Source organism: Myxine glutinosa, chromosome 7, assembly GCF_964187855.1.
Source record: "Myxine glutinosa chromosome 7, kmMyxGlut1.1, whole genome shotgun sequence".
Lineage (NCBI taxonomy): Eukaryota > Metazoa > Chordata > Myxini > Myxiniformes > Myxinidae > Myxine > Myxine glutinosa.
In genome coordinates, this window is record NC_136267.1 from 19632280 (window position 1) to 19651750 (window position 19471).

Here is a 19471-nt window from a genome sequence, read left to right on the forward strand (position 1 = left end):
GAAGAATAGCGCCACATGCGACATACATGGAAAAAGACGATATACATGGAAGGAGCTAGACAATCGGACAAGCGCGGATCTGCAAACGCAAAACAGAAAGCACCAGTATCGCATTCTTCCGGGATTCAGACAAATTCATGTCGGAACGATGATACACAAACAACTGAAGCAACAATGTTTCAGTGGTATTGACCGGCTCGTGCATGAAAACATCATGACCTGGTCCGCGGAATGTGGTCTGAAGTGACATGGGGATACTTTGGCCCATGGGAGGGTTTCACTCCACCTTCTGACATTTATGAAGATTACAATCATGTAAAATCAATGACTAGAGGGCAAAAAAAAACAAAAAAAAACCAGCTGTAGAATTAATCTATTCAAAAAAAGAGGATTGCTTGTCATAGCAATATCAAAACTCTCAAGACAATCAGATGAAAAATAAAAAGACGGACGTTTTACCTATTTTACATTTGTTTGTTTGAATAAGACTTTTGAAGTTTGCATGTGGAAAGGATAACATTTTTATTTTGAATCATTCAGGCTCACTCTAAAATCACAGGCCTTCAAGATCAAGTATTCCCAGATCTTCCAAGATGTGCAATAGTAAAAAAAAAAAAAAAAAAAAAAAAAAAAACCCCTGGGTGAAGACAAAGCAAGTCGGACCAACATAAAAAATCGAATTTTGCAATCATTCCTAGAAAAGGGAATGCGGATGTGTTAAGTCGGGGACTCGTATACCAAATGTTATATTTATGGTCCGTGTCAAATTGCGTGCACTTGCCATGTGCCAAAAGCATTTCATAAACATTTAAAATTCGAGTTTGAACAAACACTTGGGGCAGACAACAAAACATGGATTGGAGGGGGAGCTAATTCCAGAAAGGGGACAAGACGAGCACCATACTGATGATGGTGCGGAGTTTGCAGTGGAGTGTGGAGATGGGATACGCTATAGCACTCCAATATGAGTGTTGCAAATGCACCGCTACATTAACCTTTGAATGTTAAAACAAAGATGACGATGAAGATACATGGTGCAGCCGGTTGCCTTGGTGCCATCGAGCCTAACGCAAAAGGCCACTTGCGTAGATGTGTGCGTCGAGCTGTCGATTCGCCTCCTCACGCGCCAATTCGGAGTGTGGAGAGTGCTGCTGATCTTGTACTGCGGCACAAAGAAGCACAAACGTAAACCTTGCAGTGCAAGCACAAACAAGCTAAGGCCTGTGGTATGGCGAGCAAGGGCAGGAAAGCAAACCGTTTTGCCAGGCCATGGGCGCATGCACGCAGGAAATGAAGTTTTTTTTCAACACATTTCCACATGCGATGCACGAGCTGAAAAACTCACTCACATTGCCGTTGGCGACAGTACAGAAGTTGAATGGTTTCTTTGATTGCCTTTAACTTGACGTCGCACATTGCACAAAGATGTAGGAGCTCTTCAACGCTCCTCTCCTCATCAGCCATTTCTGCCATCGACGTTTCAGGCTCTGTAAGCCGACTGCGCATTTGCTCCAGTTCTCTACTCGGGCATGGAAAGAAAAGTGGGAATTTAAGAGCACAAGCTCAGGTTATCTGAGGTTCACAAATAGACAGCTACACTTGTGCTTTTTTGACAACAGAGCTTACAAATATCGATCTGACAATAATTTCTTCTCAGAATTTGTATAAAACATCTTAACGTGACGCAGGAGTGGAGGCAGCAAACGAGGCATTCAAACATCCAAGCCACACCACGAGGATTGGGTGGCCTGACAAATTATTTAGAATGCAACGAGAAGCAAATCGTACACGATGGTGTCAGATTAGTTTAGCAGAACAGCTGCCCTCCGATTTGGGCAGGAATGAGGCCCCACCCACAGCTTTGTTTTCGACCAATCACCAGTTGGCAATCTCTGGGGCAAAGTCTGGCATGGATATGGTCCACTTAAAGACCCGCACACCTTGCGTAGTTCATGGTCTAAATAAAATGAAAAAAAGCTTCTTTGGTTTGAACAGACGACCACTGCATCAAGCACACAACTTGCTCATGACTTCTTCCTCTCTTCCCTTTATAAGGGATGAGGCCAAATGACACCAATCATCTATCCTGCCTTGAACACGATACTCCTCCACTTCCCTGTGTCCTCAGCCAACTCTTTCCCCTCTCCAACCACACCCACCTTATTGATATCTCCTCACACAAAATTCCATCTCAACCACGGTCGACCTCTTTTACTCCTATCATGCTCCCTTTACCATTCTTTCTTCCACCATCCTCACAAATTGGCCAGCCCACTTTTTACCAATCTTCCCATCAAGTTCACCTGCACAGCAATCTCCTCCCACAGTTCATCCATCATCCTCTTCACTCTTACAATCCTTCTGATCCAGTTCACGCAGACCTGCAGCACCACCATCTCCAAACCATAAAGGTAGACACCCAAGCTGACACAAGACACCATCTCCGAAGCGTTGTGCAAGACACCCAAATCTTTCCCTTTCAATTTCCTTGATATTTTTCTGTCTGCCATAAATCCCTCCACACATTTGCACCTACCTGTATCCTCTCCTCATCGGCACCTCCCTCCAGACTACCATCCCCGGTCATTGTGTCGTCCCACCCCCGAACTCCTCCAATTAATCAAACCTCACATTTCACCTGACTGATCTCCTTCCCCTCTAACCTGATATTAACTTCCTTTCTCTGCTACCTAACCCATATTACTGCGGTCTTCGCCACACTCTTCTTCAATCCACGTTTTCCGAATGCCTCCTTCCACTCCCGCAGTACCTCCTGCATCTATTATCACAAGAGCCAGATCGTCCGCATACAACATATTCCCCAAAATACCTTTCATGTTCACCCTCCAGCTTACCAACTCCATCACCATGATAAACATGAGTGGGCCAAGAGAGTTTCACTGCCTTAACCCGATGTTCACACTGAACTCCTCTGACAAACCAAACCTCTTCCCTTTGTTCCCTCATTCATACCTTCTTCAACAGGCTGAGATGAAGTTTGCATGACCCCACACAGAAGTAATAATTATTTATACGTCATGATCCTATTTCAATATTCATATGCAAACATTTATAAATTACACAAACTTATAAAGCTGGAATAAATAAATAAATGCCATTATTTATAATAACTTTCAACAAAACAGCAAAAAAAAAAAAAAAACCCCCAAAAAACCGGTGGTCTAAAGTGATCCCATTTCTATCATCCGAAGTTTAAACTGGTATTGTAGAACTTGCTATCCTGGTCGCATCAGGTGCAGCACCTAAAATGGAAAGGAGCACACTAATAATACATTTCAAAGGAAAGAAGGAAGTGCTAAATTAAAACAATAACACAGAAAGGCTGCAGGGATGAAAGACAATGCAAAAGCCACGTGAAGGTAGCAACACCTGTTGACCTATCCACAATGGGAGGTGAAGGAGGGAGATACAAATTTAGTATTGTATTTCAAGCAGCAAATAGTTTTCATAAATATACTTCAGACTTCAATCAGTAATGGTGAAATAAACACAGGATTAGTGTTTTTATATCAAGTCAAGTCAAGAGTCAATTTTATATCAAGAGTCAAGATCGATCGCTGAATTAACGCCAGGTGGGTTGACTCAGCCTGTCATCCTTCCGAGGTCGGCAAATTGAGTACCAGCTTGCTGGGATGAATGATCACGGTGTGTACCCCGGTTTAGAATAGGTACACCGTATTCCTGTGCATCGTAAGAGGCGACCAAGGGTTGGCGTCAGGAAGGGCATCCGGCCATAAAAACATTGCCTCAAACAGGGAACCATGATCGTCATGGGGCCGGCCCGCAAGGCTAACCCCTGCTCCAGCGGGGAAAATGGCCTTAAAACGATCATTCATTCATTCAGTCAAGGCTCGTGTTAGAGCTAGAACACAGAAGGGATCAAGATGTAACAGGACAAAAGGACCAGCCGAAGGAAAAATGCCAACAGTACGGTCGAGGGAGAAAATAACCGGAGACGGACAACGTCAGTAAAACCATTCAGTAAGACACCTTATAGAGACAGAAGTGTTTGTCTCTATCTGGGGGCTTCCTGAGGATACTTTTGCTAATGGTGTGCGTGCCATAATTTCCCTCCACCGCACAACTCAACTCTTCCCACACCCACCCCCTCAGTCAAATTTTTAACGTGCTTGTGAAAAAGATTCGACCAACAATAGTGTTTGATAAAAACAGGACCAAAAGTCTAACAGTGGCGTAGCTGGGCTTGTAAAATATTATAAACCACAAACACATATTACTAGCTTTTCAAACCATCACTAATGCTGTTTACAACATTAACCCTTAGATGCAGTAGTAAAATAAAGTTTTGCATCAGGAAGCGGGTAATTGGTGACCCTGAGTTGTTAGGCTTTTATTGTTGCAAAAAAGAAAAATCAAAAGTAAATGTAACAAGCGTTACGCCTAGGTCCCCCATCGGTGAAGTGATGTGAGTTGACAAAGTGTAAGACGCAAGGCGGCCATCTTGGATTTTGACGTGGCGACCCAATTTTCAATAGAGTTCTCCCGTATGCGTAGATACACCCACACACCAGATTAGAAGTTAGTAGTGTTACGGAGTCCTCTACAATCTCCTGGTCTCGGTAACCTCCGAACCCCGAGAGGAACCCCGGCAGAAAGATATATTACCCTGTGTTGAAAATCAATAGTGAAACCACACCAATGATTAATAAATGAACAAAATTGTATTAGAAATCACACACAGGAATAACGGGATAACAGATGGCCATTAAGAATGCACTCTATATATATCTTATATAAATTCAGGTAACTCACTGCGCGGCCCACGAGTGAAAGGACACTCCTCAATGTCTCTATAACTTTTCCCAAGGCGAATGTGATTCACTCCAGCGATCGATAGAACGAAATCCGGTTGAAGCCCGAATCTCGCTCTCCAGTCGATATCCGAAGCGCGTACAGTTGGCCTTGGAGATCGCCCCGCCAAACTGTACAAGGGCGCCCTCCAGAGGCGCACCTTCACCGCTCACTCAGCAACCCGCAACGTAATGGGAGACGAAGCGGGCGTACACACATCCCCGACAGACGGTGGGATGTTGGTGTGAAGATGACGTGGCAAAACCTTCATTGGTATCCGAAGCACGGGGTTCAAAATGGCCGATGGCTCTTACTTGAGCCGATTCGACAAGGCGAGGATTCATCGGAATCACAGCGCCCAAATCTGACTACGCAGATTTCTCCCCCTCCAGCGATACTTCCTATCGCCGGATGTCCTTTCAAGGAACTCAAAATTCCCTCGCAGCTGTCGGTAGACCTTGCTCGTTACGGAGCGTTGACGTCATGCATCTTCTCCGACTTTGCCTGCGTCGCTTCTTCCTCTTCACCTCTTCCGGGTCGGTTTCCTGTATCATTTAAAGTTAGCCTTTTTAACTTTAGATAACCGTTCCTGAATAATAAACCTTTTGAAGATGATAATAGTACATAAGATCAGAACTACGTCAAATGGGTGAAAACCACAATAACGGAAGTTACAAATCCATAACAGTAGTTCGTTTATTTTTCAAGATATTTCGCTCACAAGGTTCAGACATATATATATGGTGGCGGTCATCTTGGATTTTGACGTGGCGACCCAATTTTCAAGAGCATTCTCCCTTATGCGTAGATACACCCACACACCAGATTAGAAGTTAGTAGTTCGTTTATTTTTCCAAGATATTTCGCTCACAAGGTTCAGCCATACATGGCGGTGGCCATCTTGGATTTTGACATGGCAACCCAATTTTCAATAGCATTCTTCCTTATGCGTAGGTACACCCACACACCAGATGAGAAGTTAGTAGTTCGTTTATTTTTCAAGATATTTCGCTCACAAGGTTCAGAAATATATATGGTGGTGGCCATCTTGGATTTTGACGTAGCGACCCAATTTTCAATAGTGTTTTTCCTTATGCCTAGATACACCCCCACGCCAGATTAGAAGTTGGTACTTCGCTTATTTTTCAAGAAATTCTGCTCAAGGTTCAGACATACATGGCGGTGGCCATCTTGGATTTTGACGTGGGTTGCACCCACACACCAAATTAGAATTCGGTCCTCCGCTTACGCACGAACGGACGGATGCACGCACGCACGGACGGAAGGGAAAACCATAGTCCCCCTTTCGCTCCGCGGTGCGACGGGGAACAATTATCCTTTTATATTCTTTGAGGTGTATTCTTTGAATATTTAACCAATTGAAAATAAAAAAGAAAAATTTCTCCACCCTACAATGCATTCCTGGATCTTTTAAACCCGGCCTGATTTTTGTTTCCCTATAACTTTGTTATAAAAACATTTATATGCATGACCTTCCATATATGCTTGAAATACATGGTAATACATATTCCTATGTGTTTGTTTTACTTTTTTGTTTTTCAAGATTGTTGTAATAATGTTTTATCAAAAATTTCGCGTTCATCCAGGAGTGGGTACCTTTTGACCCGGGCTAAGAATGATTGTTTTATCACTATAACAATACATTTTTACTCATGACCTTTCATATGTGCTTAGAATAAAGGGTAATACATATTCCTTTGTGTGTATGTAATTATTTTTAACGACCCCACCACCCCCCATCCCCTTTACAGGGTGTGTGTGTGTGTGTGTGTGTGTGTGTGTGTGTGTGTGTGTGTGTGTGTGTGTGTGTGTGTGTGTGTGTGTGTGTGTGTGTGTGTGTCGTTTGTTCCAATGTATATTACACACTCTTTACCCACTGGACTCAAACTTAGCAGAAAGAACGTTTTCTCCCCCAGAATTGTTTTGCCCTATGACCTCGTGAGTGTGTATGGGGCATGGGGATAGTAGGGTGTGTGTGTGTGGGAGGGGGTGCGGGCAAGATGGCAACATAAAAATAAAACAGAAATGCATTACAATAGCATTTATTAAAAAACAGCATATTGGCAAAATGTCAAAAATGCAAAACAAAACAAAGTTGAAAAACAAAAAACGTCTTTCATGACTTGCACGTATTGCACACAATTTTGCTGTGGTCTTTGCACACATGTTGTGTGCATCTGCTGCAAAGCATTGTTGTCTTTTTGTCTTTCTTCGAAGGGCAGTGGATACATCTTTTTCTTTTCAGTGACGACCTCTGCTGTTCTCCAGATGTCTCTGGTGTTTGTTGGACGCCAAAAATCTCCAACGATTTCAAGACCCTTCCTGGAAGCTGGGGATTTCCATGTATCCTGTCGACCATATGTGGTTTGACGAGTTCCAGGACAAGTTCTTTCATGAACAAGCGGCGTTTGTGGGTCACATTCGGCAAATAATGTGGGTGTTTCAACGTAAACAGGATGTATGCATTGAGACAAGCTACATCCATGACGTTATGCCACAACACCACAGGCCACCTCCTGCTTTTCCGTTTACACGAGTATGTGCGGACCATCTGATCCATCATGTCCACACCAGCTTTTGTTCTGTTGTAATACTGGATAATTTCAGGTTTCTTTTTCGTTCTCTCGTCTTCATCAATGGCATTGTCGTGGTGTAACGTGCTGAGAAGAATTGCAGCTTTTCTTTGTTTTGGCACATAGCTGACCATGGTGATGTTGTCCCTGAATCCAAATACACTGCTGTACCGCTGTCGTTGCTTATTGGCTGCCATCACCGGTGGGATGTGAGGTTTATTTTTTCTGAGTGTGCCGACAAGTGTGAGTCCTTTGGTGAGCAGTTCCTCAGCCAGAGGCACACTCGTGAAAAATTTGTCCATCGTCACATTTCTTCCTGTACCCCTAAAATCAGCGCACAATGTTGTGACAATATTGTGTGCCAAATTCTTCTGCACAGGTTTACCAGGCTGTCTTCCTGTGTATGCAATGCCATCCAGAGCATAAGCTGTCTTGGAGTCACAAGCCCAGAAAAATTTCAGCCCATATTTAGCTGGCTTGCTCGGCATGTACTGAACGAAGGAACAACGTCCTCGAAACGGTACGAGTTGTTCGTCAATTGTTATACAGTCAAATGGAACAAAGCTCTCCTTACAGTTTTTGAGGAACAGGTCCCAAATGTACCGGAAGGCCGCCATTCTGTCCGACTGAAGGCGAATGGCTCTTGTATGCTTGTTATCAAAGCACAAATAGCGCCGGATGTCTTCAAAGCGAGAAACTGACATCGTTGCATGGTATATAGGGTTACACAAGTGCTCGCTGAACAGTTCCCTTATGGGAACGTCCCAACTCCTCTCATAGCCGGCCAGCAAGTTCAGGCCAAAATAAGCCTGAAGTTCATTTTCAGAGACTTCACTTGGAACCAATTTGGTTTTTACTGAGCCTCTTCTCATTGCTTGGTTTGTACACATGGCAATTTCTTGGAGCATATTACTTCCAATAAATATGCTCCAGGCATCCTTGGGCGACATTGCGTGTTTTGTTGGGACAGGACCTGGATGTCTCCTCATAATGTTATGGCTCAGAGTTTTTCTTTGAAGCGGTGGACTTGCTCTCCAGCACATGCCATTACGAGATTTCCATATGCTATCATGGTTGCTGCCGGTTTCAGGTTCCGTGTACTCACTAGACTCACTGTCCTGACTTTCTTCACTCGTGCAGGGCGTCTGAACTTCGGCAGAAGTCGAAGGTACTTGTACATCCTGCAGAAGATGCATGGTACCTGCAGCAGGTTGGATGTCAGAGCCACATTCCAAAAAAGAAGATTCCGATTCGTCATTGGTGAAGGGGACGAACTCTGTCTCCATGACCTGCCGCAGCAACTCCTCTGCACTGAGACTTTTTGACAAAGTAATACTGGAAGAAAGAAAAAAAAAGTATGAGCCTGCATTCTCCAATTTCTAACTTTTCAGTCATTTGGAACGTCCTCTCATTTGCTTACATTACACGAGATCACCGTTTGACAAATTTTCCCGACATCCAACCAACATATTTTACATGGAGACCATCGTCATTTTTGAGGAAAAAAGCTGAAAACAATTAGATTTGCTCAAGTAACAAAAATATAAACGACTAAATACGTAGTGAGTCGATGTTCATAGATAGAATAAACAAAACTACATCAAACCAAACAATGGCAAAAATAAAATGAAAAACAGGTAGCTAATATAAAAATAGACTGAAAAAGAATCGTTCAAAAAAAACCGTGTGTGTAAAACTCGAAAAAGATTTGTGAATTCAGAATTCATGACAACAAAAATAAGCTTACCTTTTGTTGTGTCGCTCAATAGACGTCAAGCAACGGCACCAATTGCAATGTACAAGACTGTTTATTCAAGAAACGGATCCACTCGCATATCTCCAACACCTGACATCCCTCCAAAATCTCCCACAATCCCCTTACGCTTACATATCATCCCTTCCCAGCAATCCACCAGCAACAACAAATTCGGAGATAATCCAGCACATAAGAAAGAACACAACACCTTTGTCAAAGGGGGAGAAGCATTAATGGTCAGTGGAAATGGTTTGGCAGCAAGGAATCCACGCAGCTGGATAACTGTAATGTCGAAGTCACTATGTACAAAGTAACAAACGCAAACATCACATCACATATCTGTACTCACCAGAGCTGTGATAGACACAAGTGACAAGCTCACACTGCTCAACACACACACATATATAAATATATATAAATATATATAAATATCTATATATATCTATAAATATATAAATATATAAATATATCTATAAATATATATATCTATAAATATATAAATATATAAATATATCTATAAATATATATATCTATAAATATATATATCTATAAATATATATATATATATATATATATATATATATATATATATATATATATATATATATATATATACATATATATACATATATATATATATATATACATATATATATATATATATATATGTCAAGTAGTAGATTTGTTATTGCCTAAAGTTCAGTTATAGACGTTGGGTGCTAATGTGTTATGATTTATATGATGTTTAAAAATGCTATTTCATAAAGTTAATAAAGGGTTTTTGCTTCGTTTTAGTTTTGGATGAGAAAAGGCTCGCTGAGGTCATGCTGAACAAATTGTATACGTGTGCTTTTTTCGAGGCTGGTCGTAAAACCACGCCCACATGCGCTTGTTTTTGCGTAATGCTAGTAGAATGACATGATCGTTAACCATATATATTTTGTTTTAATCACAGCAACGCATGACTCTGTATAAACATGCTTTGGATTACTCATGTACACAAACCCATAAAATATATGGGTTTGTTTGGCTAAGCATACACTCTCCTCTTTGTGAGTTACAGTTCTGTTTTCTCGGAGCCCAGAGAAACAATTGGTCCAAATGATAAGGAAGGGCTGACTCCCCCGAATGATAACGGTGGGAGGGACTCTCGCCAGTCGCTTCGTTCTCTCGGAGATTTTCTGATAATCGTATTCGTATATAAGTGAATGAGAATCAATGCGTTTTCAGGAAGGCTTGACGTGGCATGAGACTGGCTCTTGCTATAGATGTCTTGGCCTCCTCCGGATCTGTATAAGTTGGTTTTTAATAAAGCTGCGCCATTCCAGGCTATTGTGGACTTCTTTTGCAAACGAAGAGCTGATTCTTCACAGATGGTACCAGGAGTGGGGTGTCAACAGACGCGGAGGACGGGAAACGGAGCCCGAGGGACAGGAGGAAGGCTGACCTGAGGCCGGCGCCGGCACGTTGATTTGATTAAAGGTGGGAGTTGTTTTATATCAGAGGGCTATTATTCCAAATTCGTACCTTCCTCCTTCGAGCGGGTTCAGTCTCCTTGTCTTCCGCGCTGTCTGCACTCGAACAGAAATTGTAAGTAGAGGCTCATTTAGGCCTCAGAATGACGTAGCTTTGTTAAAGCCAGGATAAACAAGTAAGGATACAAGTAAGGACTTAACAGTAAGCTTAAAGTTACAGTTAGCACCAGGAGGGGAAAATGAGGTCGGACAGCCATATAGGTTGAAACCAGGTGGCCAAGATTTTTCCAGGAAGGAACAGCCCAGAGACAAGATGGGGTATGCCATTGCATGCCAGGGAAGGAGGGCTGTGGTTAACTTAGACGGCCAAAGGGACATGGCCAGGAAGGGTGAAATGCGTAGGTACCAGGTAGGTTTGACAAGAAGGTAGTGACAACTACGAGGTCAAGCCAGGAAGCTCTAGACTAAGTTCTAGACAAGAGGTCCAGATAAAGCAGGCCAGGATCTGGTGGACAAGAGAAAATAAATAAGCTCACAGGAAATGGGCCAGGTGGCCACAGGGTGAGAAGGACAGGTTAGGTTTTGAAATATTGAAAATTGAAGCAGGAGCTGCATTGTAGGAATTTGAAGCTTCAGAGCCAAAGGAAGCAAGTTCAGGAAGCAAAGTTCAGGACAAAACAATTAAGGAGGTAGTTAAACAAGTAAATCAGCGAGTGATGCCGCTGGACCAGATACCAGACCAAGACCCCCCACCCCCCCAAGACCTGAGCTCAGTCCCAGGGCTCTAGGCAACACCCCAACACCCCGCCCTGCCTTCCCTTTTTTTCTTTCACCTCAACCAACCCCCGTCCAACCAGTCCCAAAAATCCTTTTCCTTGAATGAGAGACGTAACATGAATGAGCAAAGATTGTTTGGGAGTGGCTGGAGAAAGGCATGATTTGAGTCGATCTGAGTTTCGCGCGAAGAATGGGAGACTCACTCGTATATGAATGAGGAATGAATGTATATTGGGATGTTAATTGACGTGTGTGTCTGGCCAATGTGTTTGTCTGTGTGTCATGTGCAAAGCAGAGGGTTTCGGTGTGAAACTTTGTAAGCGATCTGCTCGACTTGGGGGAAATTCAGGCCGGGAATGTCCATTTTAACGTCTATCCGAGAGAACAGGCGAGGTCCTGAACTGAGTCCGGATTTTCATCTGTTTGGGAGTTGTTTGGGAAGCGAATTGATATAAATCGGGTCAGGAAAGCACCCGGAGTGCCCTTGTCGATCTACTGTTGATATGAAGCGGTTTCTTGGAGATGGTTGCAGAATTCGAATCAATATGTGTGTTTTACTTGAATTGAAGAGTTCATTCAATGGCAGATATTGTGTATTGTATGTGTGGGATGTATCGCTGAGGCAGCTCACCTTTGGAATTGGTGTCATATAGTGCATTTTGGATCAGAGAGGTCAAGCGTCGGAGATCCTGTTTTTTTGCGATGTAAACCCCGCCGCGAACGCGAATAGAGCGGCGTGCAGGGAGTGTTGGGATTCGTGTGGAGGCACGAGGGTGCGCGCCAAGACGGGGGGGGGGGCGGCGTGGCGTCGTCGCGTTGAGATGGTTGTGCCAGGTCGATCGGCGATCTCTGAATTTAAATCGGATTTTTGTCATGTGTGTTGTGAAATTAAACGTCTATCCGAGAATCCTGGCAATGTTCGTTTAACTAAAGTGTGGTACAAACCTGTGTTTCCGCCGTGCGGCTCCGTGGAAGTTTGGGTAGAGGGATATTGGGTGTTCAGACAGGAGCCGAGCGAGCCGCGAGTCACGGGTGTGCTGTATGAGATTTGCTCAGAGTGCTGGCGATAACTCGCCCACTCTCAGAGGAGGATGTGTGCCCAAATGCATTGTGGGTCATTTCGACTTTGCTGGATGTCGGACGTTCATGTCAGACGAGCCATGTCGGAATAGTGGCCGGCTGCGACATATATGCCAGGCAATGTCACAGGACGAATACGTTACTTATAAGATGGATAGATGGATGGATTTATTTAAGATGGCTAAAATAAACGATTTCAAGACAGAGTAATTAATTTCCGGAGCCAAGTTCCAACAGGAAGTCTTGTTCGTACAGTAAGGTACAGTGCGGAGTGGCGGCTGGAAGATGCATCGATGCATTTGTGTTGATCGATGCGGACACAGATTTAGTATGCTGGTAAGGTCAAGTTATTAAAATAGGAAATTCAATAATTTGAGCAGAAATGTCACGTTTCAACAGAACGCTGATCCGAGGAAGGAGGACGGTTGAGGTTTCAACTGTCGGTATGTGGTGTGGCTTGTGCCAAGGTGTGGGCGCGAGGAGGTGTGTTGATGAAGCGTTGTGCGAACGAGGAGGGATGTGCGAAAGGTGCACCAGGTAGAGAGGTGCTGCATTGTGAAGCACGCCTCGTACGGAAGTTCCTGGACGGATTGTGACGGTTGTTGGATTCGTAGGAGCTAGCATTTTGCGATGTAGAGCCCCAATAAGGGTCATTTGTCTGTCTGGATGTGGTTCTTGCAGGGAATGACGCCGGACTTGTATTATTTGCGGAAAAATAAAGCGCTGGTTGACCAATTCGAAGTTTGACCTTTTAAAGTTTAGTTGACCTTTGTTCGAGATATGCAAGGGAAAGGTCAGAGGTAATTCACTAACCTTGGAAGAACGACAGGCGGAGTCAGTCTACAGGGTGTTGCTTTAACGACAGGATATATAGGACTTAAATCTGGAGAATATCGGGACATTATATTGTGGGTAAAACCAAAATCATGTACATAATTAGTGGACAGAGAATATCGAGTTTTTGTTGTTGAAAGGCCATAAAACACCAACCCCATGAGGAACGAAATAAATGGAGAGATGTTGGGATCACATGATGGTTAGGATTGAAGAACAACCTACTGGGATTTCAAACCTGTGTTTGGGTCTGGGGCAACTGGGTGATGGGCAACAGTGTATGAGTGAGTAATTATGATCTGTTTAAGTGTAAGAGGCGGTGGAGAAGAAAGGGGTGATGAAAAGTTATTTGTTTTAGTGTGAAGTAGGTTGGTTGCTTATTTGTCACAGTAAGATGAGAGTTGTGTTTTTAAGCTTGGTCTTTGAATGAATTGTTGCTTGGAATGTGTTGATTGGAAAAGTGATTTCTGATCGCTGATCCGATCTGGTTTTGAATTGTTGATTTAATTTTAAATTGATTGGAGGTAATAAGGATTTGTGTTGATTTCCTGATTTGAGTTCATCTGGAAACAAAGACAGATGGGATTAATGTGTATATCAGGAACAATTTGGAAAAGAAATATGGATATATGACATTACTAAAATATAACCAAGCAATTGAGAGTTCTTGGGTTAATGGGATATAAATAAATGCATCTACAAGTTGATGGTTTATAAAAATTTAGTTCTGGATGATACTTAAACGATGAACAATGTTGGCAATATACAAAGAATGTGACTTGTTTTTTGGGGGGCAAAGTTATGAGTGGTTGTGGGCAAACGAAGATTAATTTAGATTTATCATAGTTAAGTTCGAGGAAGTTGATTTGAAGCCAGAATTTCATTTGGATGCCAGAAAGGAGAAAGGAGATGCTGAAAGCCAGAAAGGAGATGCTGTTGTCTACTCTGAATGACAGGTGGCGGTATCCAGGGCGCTGAGGAGTTTGTTCACGTTGTAAAGTTTGTTTATTTAGTTTGTTTATTGTAGAGAAGAGTGCTTTTGGGATTCCGGAGCCAGAGTGGATAATTTGAGAGTAGTAGGTGGTCCATGTGAAGCTTGGGAGTGAACTGATTTGGGTTTAATAGGCACAAGCTGGTCTAAACAGGGTGAGGAGGATGGTGTGATTGATGATGTCAAAGGAGGCGTTGAGGTGAGGAGGATGAAAATGTTGAGGTTGCCGGCATCAGAGGAGAGAAAAGGTCGCTGGTGATTTTGAGGAGAGCAGTTTCAGTACTGTGGCTGGAGCAGAATCCGGATTGGGATGTTTCATACAGGTTATTGGCAGAGTGGTGATGTTTGAGTTGAGTGGCCACAGCACGTTCCAAAACTTTTGACAGAAAGGGTAGGTTGGAGATGGGTCTGAAGTTATTTAGGGTGTCAGGGTTTAGTCCAGGGTTTTTCCAAAATGGGGGTGAAGTTTCACGAGTTTTTGGGGAAATCGGTATGTGAAGCTGGATTAAGTTGGAACTGCTTGATGAGCCATGGAGATGGATTGGGTTTTGTTGTTGGTTGTCTGGGAGTTCGGTTGTTGCATTGCCAAAGGTTTCTGTGTGGTGGACACACTGGTTGGCTGTTGTCTTGTGTGACGTGGGTGGAGATGTATGTGGCTGCGTGTGGCTGCCTGGAGGGGAAGGCGGCTACAGTGGTTGATATTGGTTGTGGGTTGTCCGGGGTGCTTCGATTTGCATAAAGGGTGAAGATTGGGATATTACATTATTTTGAGTAAGTATTGGCATGAGTAATTACAGAAGTAATTATGAGTTATTATGAGTAATTAGTGGTATGAGTATTAGTTATGAGTTCCAGGTGTTGAGCTAGTTATGCTAGTTATCCAGCTAGTTATGAGTAAGTGATTATTTTAGTAAAATTACATGTTTCGCTGTGTTGTTGATCTGGGGACAAGCTAGTTTGATGGGTACCCTGGGGTCTTCAGCGTGTCTATGTGTTTGTCTGGCTGTTACACTAGACTCTGGGATGTGTTTTCATGAGACGAATTTCAGAATTGATGACAATTCAGTGAGTATGGTGGACAACGTGAAGTGGCTGGTGTGAAGGAAGGGGTTGGGAAAGATGGACCCCCTTCACGAATACCCAGTAGGGTAGCTTAATTTCAGACATAACAGTGAGAATCTATTGTGAGCGAATCACAGTGGGTGAGGAAAACATTGTGTGTGACCAGACACCAGAACTGACCAGAATTGAAATTGGAAGTAGACCAGGTTATTTCTATTATTTGTTTATTCGTGAAAATAAATAAATAATAGGGGGAGGTTAATGGAGGTTAATGGTGGTTTGTTTGTGTTAATTCTAGTTGAAACTCTCGCTGAAGTAATTTTCGTTTATTTTTATTTTTTGATTCGATTTGAGAGTTGAGATGATTGATTTTTTATTAATTTTATAATTTTATTTTTATTGATGTTGGAAACAGGTAATGGGATGCTGAGAGAAGGATTGAATTTAATTTGAATTGGACTGGATTAAATGGGATTGAATTAAAAAATTGAATATTGGATAAAATTGGATCCACTTAAAAAAAAAAAAAAAAGTGGATTAGGAAATTGGAGAAAAGGTGTTCTATGAAACTATGAATTGAATGAATTGAATCTATGAATTGGAGACCTGTAGACCAGGCGCTCCCAGGAGACTTGTGGACCAGGTGTTCCACCAGAGGAAAAAGACCAGGTGTTCGTGGAGCACTTCACCTGCAAGAACGCCTTGGAACCAAGGTGGAAGGGACCAGTCCAGGTGTTGCTGACTACACCAACGGCAGTCTTTTGCGAGGGCAAGACTTCGTGGATCCACGCCACGCACTGTAAGTTGGCCATACAAGCACCAGACACCACACCCCCAGAACACAGTAAGGATGGGCCTAATCATAGGTACAATACTATTGATAGCGACAGCAGCTAGGGGAAACTCCGATTCCAATAGATGCGAAAACGAAACCCGACACCTCACCGTAACATGGGGACAAAGAGTATCACTACCATGTTTCGAACAGAAAGCCCTGCACACAAATTGGGTGAACATAAATTGGCTAGCACTGTCGGCAGGGCCTGGACGCGTTGGCATGGTACTACAAAAGCAACGAGAGTTCCGGGAAGACGGGCAAGCTAGCATTAAGACCTTGGCCCAACCAGGATACAAATGGGGAACCCCTGATTTTAAGCTACAAACACGCACGCGCCTAGAGAAAGGCATGACTATGCAGGTCCGGTGCAGCGTCTGGACCCCTGGCGCGGCCGGTGGCGAAAAGAACTACATACCATGCATCGAATACATACTCACGCCACAACCCCAGAATAAGGCCCCAAAGAAGGGTGAAAACACATATTGGAAAGTGGCCAGGGAAGTGGCAACAATTCAAAATAGGACACACTGCTGGTCGTGCATGCGCTTTCCCCAAGCAGGCACCACAGGAATACACATGATAGTGCTACCTCTGTCCCTCAATGACCTCTGCTCACAACCTATCGATTCCCCATGTTTAGTCACCACGCTGGAAAGAGAAGGGGTTGACAACGGCAAGAGTTGCAATCGACAATTTAATTATCGCCCGTCAATGATTGCCCATGTGGCCGAGAGGCCTGCCCCCGTCTGGGTCAAACCACAGAAAGGGAGGGTCTGCCTCCAGGGTTCCGGCCACTTGCGTATGGGAGAATCAGAATGCGCCTACACTCTCCCCGGGAAGCTGGGACAAGGGAGCTCGGGGATTACATTACGAATAGTACTGCAAGATAAACACAACCACAACATAACGGCTATAACATTCTCTAGGGGGGTTAGTAGGATTAATGGGGTGGTAAAGGGACTCCAGTGCTTATCCACCCACCTGGTCCCACCCCATGGGACAATGTTTATATGCGGCGACAAGGCTTACCCCTATTTACCAAATAATTGGGGGGGCACATGTTATCTGGGTTCAGTCCTTCCTGACGTTGAGATACTGGATGAGCTTGACCCAAAGTCCTTGGACAGGCGTTATAAGAGAGGTCAGTCATAAACGAAGATGGAACCACTAAACTACACGGGAGTCTATGGGAAAAGGTGTTTGGTTTCTTCTTCCCAGGAGCGGGCACAGTCATGGATAGTTTCCGGATAGATAAATTGGCTTTGGCCCTAGAAAAGGTGGCAAACGACACCGCTACGGCTCATGACATACTATTGGACACGGTGATTCACATGCGTACAATGGTGATGCAGAATCGGGTGGCTTTGGACATGCTCTTGGCAGAGAAAGGAGGGGTATGCGGAATTATAGAGGGAAAATGTTGCACTTACATACCCGATCCATCTGAAGGAGTGTCAGCCGCAATAGTGAGACTAAGGGAAACTAGCCACGCCCTGACGATCGATCGGATCGCGCGCGAAAATTCTTATACATTTAGCTGGCTCACTGACTGGTTCCAGGGATGGACGGGCACCATAGTGAAGTGGTTATTGACCGCACTGGCTGTGATAATCGGGGTAGTAATTTGGGGGGCACTAATGAAATCTCTAGTCCTCCTCTGTATGAGAAAGTATTTTACAGGATGGAAAGTGAAAAAGCCGCCGACAACGACTATGGTTCTGACCACAGAGGCCGTCGACCTGAACGGGTCCTTCAACAAGGCAGACGTGACCGGCGCTCCAGAAAATTGCATTGAATTTTGTGACGACTGTGATACTTGTGTGGATCCCATGTGGGAACTGGCTGCTGCCTGTAACGGTGTATGTGATGACTGTGATACTTGTGCTATAAACCCCTTGCGTGTACTGGCTAACGCTGCTTATGTATTACAAGCTAACAGCTGCACGCCCCCTTCTGACCCAACTATGGATCTGATTGCGACACTGGGTCTGGCGGTCGAGGGACCCGACGTGGATATCCTAGACCCGCAAGCCGACCAGGCGCCCATGGGAGACTTTGACATAAAAGGAAGTTCCTCTCTTTGCTTCATATGTATTAAGTTCAAATGCTTCAAGTGAATCGGATTTTTACGCTCTGTACCCTGACCAGGAAATTGAGACACAAGATACTGACAATATTATGTATTCCCCAGAACAGCAGCACGTGAGGGACCTCATGGGCATGATCGTTGATTAACCTCGAAGATCTGCAAGGACTGGGTCTGCAAAGGGTGGGGGGAGCAAGTTCCGCAGGGGAGGTGATGGGCCCTCTGGCGGAGCAGAACCTCATCTGGACCAGACACCTTCGTTGTGGATCCGAAACGTTAATGGACTTTCATGTTCTGAGCCCTCAGGCTCCGAGCACGCACCACACGACACGTTCGCCAAATGCACGGGCGAGGCGCTTTGGGCGCACGATATGCCCTTGGGAGATACCCGCATTACACAATTATTTTTTCAATACCCGCATTACACAATTATTTTTCAATAAAGCCCAATGTGGCACGTTGTCTCTTAAGATACTTTGTCTCGACGAGACAAGAGGAAGGAAAAGAGGAAGGAATGTCAAGTAGTAGATTTGTTATTGCCTAAAGTTCAGTTATAGACGTTGGGTGCTAATGTGTTATGATTTATATGATGTTTAAAAATGCTATTTCATAAAGTTAATAAAGGGTTTTTGCTTCGTTTTAGTTTTGGATGAGAAAAGGCTCGCTGAGGTCATGCTGAACAAATTGTATACGTGTGCTTTTTTCGAGGCTGGTCGTAAAACCACGCCCACATGCGCTTGTTTTTGCGTAATGCTAGTAGAATGACATGATCGTTAACCATATATATTTTGTTTTAATCACAGCAACGCATGACTCTGTATAAACATGCTTTGGATTACTCATGTACACAAACCCATAAAATATATGGGTTTGTTTGGCTAAGCATACACTCTCCTCTTTGTGAGTTACAGTTCTGTTTTCTCGGAGCCCAGAGAAACAATTGGTCCAAATGATAAGGAAGGGCTGACTCCCCCGAATGATAACGGTGGGAGGGACTCTCGCCAGTCGCTTCGTTCTCTCGGAGATTTTCTGATAATCGTATTCGTATATAAGTGAATGAGAATCAATGCGTTTTCAGGAAGGCTTGACGTGGCATGAGACTGGCTCTTGCTATAGATGTCTTGGCCTCCTCCGGATCTGTATAA

General features: G+C 43.8%; 1 protein-coding gene across 2 annotated transcripts in view; it reads right to left on the minus strand.

Moving 5' to 3' along the window:
* Window positions 1-503: 503 nt before the first annotated feature.
* Window positions 504-19471, minus strand: part of LOC137431032 (piggyBac transposable element-derived protein 4) — a 72379-nt gene continuing 53411 nt past the window's right edge. Inside the window, exons 4-5 of one of the 2 annotated variants that reach the window (XM_068121896.2) lie at window positions 1350-1519; window positions 504-1162 (exon numbers count right to left, since the gene is read on the minus strand). In XM_068121896.2, coding sequence (XP_067977997.2) covers window positions 1065-1162; window positions 1350-1519 — 268 coding nt within the window. In that variant the 3' untranslated portion in view covers window positions 504-1064. Of the gene's footprint in view, window positions 1163-1349; window positions 1520-6880; window positions 8763-19471 lie in introns of those variants that run through there. The other variant, XM_068121895.2, reaches the window with a different exon arrangement.